Below are 8899 nucleotides of genomic sequence, written 5' to 3' on the forward strand. Positions count from 1 at the left end.
GCTCTCCCCTTTCAAGTGCCTCCTAAACGGCACTCACTGTTCTTTCTGGGGAGCAAGAGCGCCAATGTTCAAGGCACATGAAGGCGGTCTTTTCCACGGCCAGTCAGTGGTGCCTCATCAGCTCATCCAGTTTACTAGAACTTGAGGTCCTTTGGAGAAGGCAGTGGCAGCCCACTCCAGTATTCTTGCCTGGAGAATCCCTTGGACAGAGGAGCCTGGTGGGCTGCTGTCCATGGGGTCGCACAGAGTCGGACACAACTGAAGCAACTCAGCATGCCTGCATGCATTGGAGAAGGAAATGGCAACCCACTCCAGTGTTCTTGCCTGGAGAATCCCAGGGACAGAGGAGCCTGGTGGGCTATCGTCTATGGGGTCGCACAGAGTCGGACACGACTGAAGCAACTTAGCAGTAGCAGCAGAGGTCCTTTGCTTTCTCTGGCAGCCCCAACTCAGCCCTTCAATTCATAAAAAGAAGTCACCCTGCCAACAAATCAGCATTAGAAGCCTACCAGAGCACTGTGGTCAAGAGACAGGAAGCAGAAAACTCTGAGGAAGGCCGGCCTCTGGGATTAGATTGGGCCGCTAGCATGGTGGCATCGGCCGCTGTGGACACCTTCTAGGTGACCTTCTATGAGGAGCCAGGATGGGATTTGGGACTCCCGACATGTGGCCCTGCCACCCTGGTGGAGCATCTTCATTCTCCATCCCCAGCAGACCTGTTCAGGCCCCTTTGCTTACTGTGCAGGCCAGCCAGGCTAGCAGCGGCGTGCCGCCTCTCCAGCTTCCTCTGCCAACATGAATGGGCAGGCTGAGTGAGTGTTGCCTCTGGCAGCTGAGGCTCACAGCACCCTGCTAGAAGTTCACTGTCCCAAATGCCCCCTGCTGGAGCCCAGTCCAGGGTCTATACCCGCTATTTTATCTAACTTTTCACATACTCGTCCCCGGCCCTGGCCAGGCCTGCTCTAGGCATCGAAGGTGTGTACCCCTGGTAGTGATCAGGCTCCCAGTCAGGAAGCAGCATCCTCGGAAAGAATCCAGAAGGGAACGCAATGATCCACCTCACACATGTTAGGATGGTTACTGTACAAAAATCAGCGACATCATCGACTCAGTGGACATGAGTCTGAGCAAACTCCAGGAGAGAGTGAGGGACGGGGAAGCCTGACGTGCTGTAGTCCATGGAGTCACAAAGAGCGGGACGCAACTGAGTGAGCAACCACAACCACAACTGTCAGGAAAAAAAAAACAAAAAAACAAAAGCAGAAACTGGAGCTCTTGTGCACCGTGGGCAGGTGCATAAGATGACCCAGCTAACGTGGAAAATAGCGTAACGACTCCTCAAAAAATTAAAACTGGAACGACCATGCGACCCATCAATTCCATCTCGGAGAATGTGCCCCCCAAATTGAAAGCAGGATCTTGAACAGACATTCAGACACCCATGTTCATAGCAGCATCATTCACAATAGCCAAAAAGTGGAAGCGACCTCGGTGTCGACTCCCAGATGAATGGATAAACAAAATGTGCCAGATACATACAATGCAACATTATCTCAGAAAGGAAGCTAATTCTGATACGTGTTACAGCATGGAGGAACCTTGAGGACACGATGCTAAGTGAATAAACTGGTCACAAAAAGATAAATGCTGTCTGGTTCCACTCAAATGGGGTACCTTAGAGTAGTCAAATTCATAGATACAGAAAAAGGAATGGTAGTTTCTAGGGGTTCGGGGAGAAGAGAATGGGGGTTATTATTCAGTGGGTACGGAGTTCAGTTTTGCAAGATGAAACAGTTCTGGAGATGGATGGTGGTGATGGCTGCGCTTAATACTATTGGCACGTGCACCTAAAATGGTTAGGAGAGTAGATTTTGTGTCCTGCATAAGTCAGCACAATTTTAGAAGGAAGAAGAAAAGAATGTAAGGAAGGGGCTATAACAGAGGTGTAGGCAGAAATGGGGAGACCCCAGGAGGTGTAGTCATTCAGGAAGTGACAGCTGGGGTTAGGGCACCAGGGAGAGTCAGAGCCCGGGGGAGGGGCCATAGTTAGAGAAGACTGCAGTGTTGCCCGGACCCCACCCACAGTCAGAGCAGGAAGCAAGCAGAGGGACAGAAATGCCTGGCATGCTGGGCCCCCCTCCGTCCAGGCTCCTACCAGCACCTCCCGCTGGCCACACCCCAGGGCAAGTGGGAGAGTGCAGGGTCCCAGGCCAGGCAGGCCGTCGGGTCTGTGCCCTCCTGGCGTGGCTCTGGGACCAGGGCGTCAGCAAGCAGACAGTCGAGCGGCTCCTGCACACCTTGTTCTTACAGGCTGAGCAGAGGCTGGTCGAGGAGGAAACACATTTTATTTTAGATTGTGCTCAGGACCACGAAGGAAATAAACCAGGCGCTGTGACAGGCAGCGAGGAGGAAACACCCCCGTGGAATGCCAGAGACGCTCTCTCTGCAAAAGCGGCACATGTGGGCTTGAGGCACTGTATTAGTCGGGGTTCTCCAGAGGAGCAGAACCAATATATATACACACACACACATACATGTACGCACACATACACACACACACATATATCCTATTATATATATATACACACACACATACATATACATGTACGCACACACACACACACACATATCCTATTATATATATACACACACACACATACATGTACGCACACATACACACACACATACATATCCTATTATATATACACACATACATGTACGCACACATACACACATACATATCCTATTATATATATGCACACACACATATACATGTACGCACACATACACACACACATATATCCTATTATATATATATATACACCTGTGTGTGTGTGTATATGTGTGTGTATACACGTTTATATATATATATGCGTATGTATGTATATGTACATGGAGGGAGAAGGAGCTTATTGTAAGGAACTGGCTCATGTCAAGATGGGGCTGGCGAGTCTAATATCTTCAGGCAGGCCAACAAGCTGGACCCCAGAGGGGGAGTCGATGTTGCAAGTCCAGTCCAAAGACTAGAAGGAGGATTGCCTATTGCTCAGGGTTTCCCAGCCTTGTGGACAAGGCCCACTCACATTGTGGGGTATGAACTGCTTTACTGGCGTTTGACCAAAACCTGGGCATCGTGGTCCAGCCAGGCTGACACGTAAAATCATCCATCACAGGCAGCCTTGCCCATCCACAGCAGCGCGTCATCTTACATGATGCCACTAAGCTGGGTCTCATGTTCATACCCTGCACTTCTTCCCTTTGCAGAGAAAAGGAAATTTCCACTTTGCAATTGCATCTGATCACCAGGAAGCTCTAGTTTTGTGGGAAGAGAGCTGCATCCGACCCTTCTGAAATCACACCCAGAGGCGCCAGCTGGCTGACGGGGACAGGCTTCCTGGCTGGCGGACGATGCAGGGGAGTAAGAAGTGCGCGGATGGCTTCAGCGACTCCTCAAGCATTGGCAGTGTGCTGGATGACGCAGACAAGGAGGTGAGCAGCCTCACGGACCGCGCGTTCCGGAGCTTGTGCATCTCAGAGGACGCATCCTTCCATGACTCCGACCTGGCCCTGTCCCCGGATACCACCCGCCAGGTGTTTGGGAATTTTCACCAGGGAATAGTGAGCCACACACACCGGAAAAGCGGCGTCTGGAGTCAGTTACCATCCCAAGGCACTGAGCATGCAGGCTGGGCAGCCACATTCCAACAGCTGCCCAAGTATGTTCAAGGGGAGGAGAAGTACCCCAAAGGCAGCTCCCCGCTGACACCAGCCCAGAGGCGACTGGAAGTGCCAGTTTCTGGCCTGAGGAGCAGCAACAAGCCTGTTTCCAAAGTGTCATCTCTGATCAAATCTTTCGACAGGACCGAGAGCCAGCGCTGTGACAGCCGGCCTCCTGCCAGCAAGCCCCCAGCCCTCAAAAATCCCCCCAAATTTGCTCCTCTTCCGGAAAGTGGCGTCAACTTCTGCTTCGATTCTGCCTTTTTGACCGTCAGGAGGGTGCCTGCCGAAGTCTCCAGCACCCATCAGACCAGCCACCAGCCTGGCCGGAAGCACGGAGAGCAGGAAGCCCCTAAGAATCCCGAAATGGCCAGTCACGGCCCCAGCAGCTTCCTCCCAACTCCTGAACACGCAGCCAGTTCATTTGAGCCAAAGTTCCCCTCTCCTGCCCACAAGGCAGCCACCAGTGAGCCTGGACGGGGCCAGGAGTGGGCTCGCAAAGGGACCTTTCTCCATAGTGAGAACAGTGCTTTTGAGTCATGGAATGCCCACCAGCCGAGGCTACCCGAGAGAAAGGATGCTGCTGATGCTGTCCCAGAAAGCAAGGCTCTCAAGCATTATGAGGACACGCCCTTGTTAAGAGAGCCCCCGGCCCCTGAGCACAAAACCTCCCCCTGCCGTGTCCGGGCCAACTGCAGTCAAGAAGAGAACAAGATGGCTGCAGGGACTCTCCCCACATCTGGAACCTGGGTGTCGAGGGATTTGGGACCCCAGACATTTGCTATGGAAGAAAAAACTTCCAGCTCACAGGCTGACCCTCTTCCATTGAAACCAACCCATGCCCCCTGGAGGAAACCAAAGTCTGGCAATGGAGGGAAAGACAGTCTACAGGATGCTTCAGAAGAGAAGAAACAGACCAACTGGAGAGGCCCAGCCTTGTATACAAAGCACAATCCCCAGGCGCAGTTTCCAGAAAAGGATGCTCTTGATATGCCTGTGGAGCCGCACGAGCGTTACGATCCTCCTTTCAACATCAGTAAGCTTCTGACCCCTGTCATACCCACCAAACAGGTCCTGGAATCGTCTGAGAGCCAGCCAGCGGAGATAACCCCTTCACCCCCAGGACAGCTAAATGGATACCAAGAGAAAGAGCCCAGTGAATGTCAGTCCCGGGACAGCTACAAATCTAAAGCCCCCAGCCTGCTGTTCAACCTCAAAGATGTGCGGAAGCAGGTCAAGAGCACGTACAGCCCCTCGCCTCTCATGAAAGGCCTGGACGAGAAAACCAGGGGCAAGCAAGAACCCCTGAGCAACGGCGGACTCCTTCCCAATGGGCTAGAGGAAAACCCTCCAGATGAGTTCTCTAAGGAGACACCAGATGACGGCCCTTCTGTGCCACTCGCCAGTATCCGGAAGGACCCCAAAGCTGACCCTGACGCAGCCTCTGCAGACAACTACCTAACTCCCACCTCACCATCAACTATCACCAAAGCCCCCTTCTGTGTCAACGGCGAGGCTGCCGACAGGAACAGCTATGAGAAGGACGATACCAATGGAGAATCCGAGTTGGGTGATGCCAGGCCCAGCTGGCGTTCGGACTCCAGGCAACGCCGCCACAGGAGACATCTGTCCCTGAAGCTTTGCAGCGAAAACCCTGAGGCAGGGAAGGCTGCAGAGACCCCAAAGACCTCTGGCCTAGAGAATGGATTCTTGAGATCCATCTCTCAAGAGACAGAACCCGAGAGAGAGGCAGGACTTCAGAATCCAAACTTCAACCCGAAACTCTCCCCAGGGCCCCTTTCTCCCGAGGAGGAAGATGTGTTTTACAGCGACAGCCAATCTGATTTTATGCCGGGCCTCAAAAGTAAGGCCAAGTTCAGCACCAGCTCTTCAGATCAGTCCTTTGCCTCGTTCGAGGATCAGCAGAAGACGTGGTTCACTGAGACCCAGCAGGAAGACGGCAGGAACGGCAAGAGTGCAGGTAACGGTGGGAAGGATGAGCAGGAGAAAGTGATGGAGGAAGATGAGCTAGAGTACGGTGCCGTGAGTAACGGGAGTGCATGCGTGGAGGAGTACAGCAAGCGGGAATCCTCGCCAGAAGAAGAGGGTTTGCCAGGAGGGAGCCCCGGGAAGGCGCCGAGGGAGGAAGCTGATTTCAGAGGCGCTGGGACAGGGGGGAGAAAGCCAGACACAGCTCTGTCACATGCCAAAGGTCCTGCCCCTTCACCAGCTTCCACTTCAAACAAGCACACACTCTTCGCAATTAAAGACAACACCCTGAGGGCCACCCCCGTGATCAAACCCATCATGCTGCCCCTCCTGAGGTCCATGTCCGCGGAGTCCCCACTGCGCGGTGGCCACAAAGAAGAAGAGCCGCCAAGGCCAGGCTGGAGCGGGGATGCTGGTCTCTGTGCCCCTGAGAGCCAGGAAATGCCCAGCACACTGACACCCACCAGTGCCCGGGGCACACACGGGAAGGGGGTGGCCTGTGAGCGGCTGGAGGACCACGAGTGGGTGCCCAGCGCCGCCAGGTCGGAGACCTCCCAGGCAGCCCCAAAGTGGTATGTTCCATCTTCTCCATTCACAGGGGAGGGCCAGGGGCTGAAGCCACCCCAAAAGGCCACACAGAAAGTTACGGTGAACAATGGCAAGAGCGGTTCAACAGACCCGGTGAAGCTGGATGCTCCAAGGTGCATCCCTACCATAACTTTGCCGGAAGATGACCCAGAAGACCAGCTACCGCCACAGCAGCTGGGAACCTTCTGGGAAGAGCAGGTGCAAGGCTTCAATAGTCACTTTTTGTCTACCCCCAGAGCAGGGCCCCCAGGGAGAAGATGGGTCACCGGTGAGCTGGCGGCTTCCCCCAATGCCAGCTCCCTGGAGGAGAGTAGTGCATGCTCCCCGGCTGCCAGCAGTTTTTGGGACGATGCTTCCCAGGCCCCCAGTGAGCCTGGCCTGCTGCCAGGGGAGCCTCCGCGCAGCAGCCCCTGGGCCAGCCCCAGCCCTGGCAGGGTGGCCCAGAGGGAAGAGCTGACCCATGCCCTCGCGTGGGAGCCTGGCTCCGACCCCCAGCTGGAGCCATCAGCCGAAGACCTCAGGACGCTTTCTCCGAGAGGCTCACTGCTGGACATGGCCGCCAGCTCAGCCGGCCTCCTGGAGAAGCCAGAGCCTCCTGCTCAGCTGGAGAGGGCGGCCGGCAAGCCACCCGCGGTCCCGCCCAAAACAGAGAAGGCCCTGCGGCGGGCAAAGAAGCTGGCAAGCAAGAGGAGAAAGATCGACCAGCCACAGGAAAAGCATGGGGAACGCCGCGAAGAAAAGCTGAACCCTGAGGACTCAGAGCGGAGGCCACTGTCCCCCGGAGAGAGGCCCCGGCCCAGGCTCCCCGTGGTCCGCGCCCTGCCCCCTCCCGCACACCGCCACTCCGTGTCAGCCCTTTCAGAGCCAGTCCAGAGGAGGCCCGGGGGGCCCCAGGCCCTGACACCCCAGCCCCCTTACCCTGCCACCCAGAAGGTCCTCCAGGACCCCCAGTCTGGAGAGTACTTTGTCTTTGATCTGCCGCTCCAGGTGAAAATCAAGACCTTCTATGACCCGGAGACAGGCAAATACGTCAAGGTCTCCATCCCATCCTCTGAGCGGGGGTCCCCTGAGCCAACCCCGCCGGACGCCCTTGCTGCTCCCTACGTGCTCTACCCCGGCTTCCGGCCCCTGCCCGTGACGGCTCTGATGCCCCTGCGCTGCTCCTCCCAGCTCTCTGCCCCCACCTTCCTAAGGCAGCGCCCTCACACCACCGAGGCAGCCGGCCTCAGGCCCCAGAGCTTCCACGATGTGGGCCTGCAGCTGCCCTCTGAGGCTCCCAGCAACCCCACCCAGCCCTCTGCAGGCCAGCGCCCCGAGGGGCCTCCCCAGAGTGCAGGGCAGGAGAGGGGAGAGGCTCCAAGCCTGGGCATCATCTCCACCAATGACCTAGAGGACTTTGCCACAGAAGGCATTTCTTGAGAATCATAGTGGACAAACCTGCCCCCGGCCCCGCAACAACACCAGAAAAGCTACTTCCCTCTCCCCCCGAACAACCACACACACACATACACACATCAACTCATACTCAGCTGTTTGAGATCCCTAAAATTTGTGAGGAAGCTGGGATCCTGAGCAAACCCAACCTGAGGGGCTCACCTCCCTGGGAGGGCGCTGCTCTGCTCACATAAGTAGAGTCCCTTCAGAGCTCCTGGATCTCAGACTCCTTGTCCTTTCTCCTTCCCTCCCTGCCTCCCTGTCCTTCTCCCCTGACCCTGGCACCCATGTGTGTCCAGCCTGATTCCTAACAAGCCTTCCCTTCAGCATCCCACCCACTCCTCCTCAAGGGCCGACTCACAGCCTGAGCACAACTAAGGCCCCCAGAAACCCTGTGCCCCGCTGAGCCCTGGCTGGCAAGCACATGGCCCAGCACACCCCCTTCTAGGTCAGGTCACACAGGGGCCCCCCCACCCTCGCTCAGACCCAGCAGGCCTTCCGGCTCACCCTAGTGGGCAAACAGCTGAGGAGCAACCCGAGGCCATCTTGCAGAAATATTTATTTGAATAGAATGGGTTTTCCTTACTGAAGAAACTTTCCTCTGAAGGCTATTTTCTGATCATCTTGTAAAAAGCGAAACAAGTTTGCAGATGAGGTGTTGTCCCTGGACTCTTTTATCTTTCTTCTGTGGGCAGTGACAGGTCTGTGCTGGTGAGTAAAGAGTCGTGCCCTCCAGGTTTGCCATCATGATTGGGCGGCCACCCAGGTTCTCCACTCGGAGCAGAGTGGCTTCGGCACTCACCCGCCACAGTCCCTGTGTCCCTGCCTTCTCGGGCAGACCCTCCCCTAGCACTGGGCCAGCAAAGGTGAGGGAGACCCTACCCACCATCGAGGGTGACTGGGACCCAAGTCAGGCCCTGACAGTCCCGATGTGATCACTGGTACCTGCGCCCTGTGCTCGAAAGGAGATCACACTCCTCCCAAGTCCCTCTGGGATTTGGAGGAAAGACTCTGAATCAGTTCAGGGTAACAGGGTGCAGTGACCACCTCTGAGCCGCAGAGAGCAGTGAGAGTCTGTAATCCAATGCCCACTGTGGACAACGTGTTGGGAAAGAAGCAGGCCAGCCTCGTGTGCCTCTACCCGGGGTTTCCGTGGGAGCTTCTTAATTTT

General features: G+C 55.8%; 1 protein-coding gene across 6 annotated transcripts in view; it reads left to right on the forward strand.

Annotated features, from left to right (window-relative positions):
* C25H10orf71 (chromosome 25 C10orf71 homolog) overlaps nucleotides 1-8382 on the forward strand; it is a 50412-nt gene extending 42030 nt beyond the window's left edge. For all 6 annotated transcript variants that reach the window (XM_060406380.1, XM_027962389.2, XM_042240801.2 and 3 more), the window contains one exon: nucleotides 3265-8382. In XM_060406380.1, coding sequence (XP_060262363.1) covers nucleotides 3409-7713 — 4305 coding nt within the window. In that variant the 5' untranslated portion in view covers nucleotides 3265-3408 and the 3' untranslated portion in view covers nucleotides 7714-8382. The remainder of the gene's footprint in view (nucleotides 1-3264) is intronic.
* Nucleotides 8383-8899: the final 517 nt, after the last annotated feature.

Source organism: Ovis aries, chromosome 25 (assembly GCF_016772045.2).
Source record: "Ovis aries strain OAR_USU_Benz2616 breed Rambouillet chromosome 25, ARS-UI_Ramb_v3.0, whole genome shotgun sequence".
Classification (NCBI taxonomy): domain Eukaryota; kingdom Metazoa; phylum Chordata; class Mammalia; order Artiodactyla; family Bovidae; genus Ovis; species Ovis aries.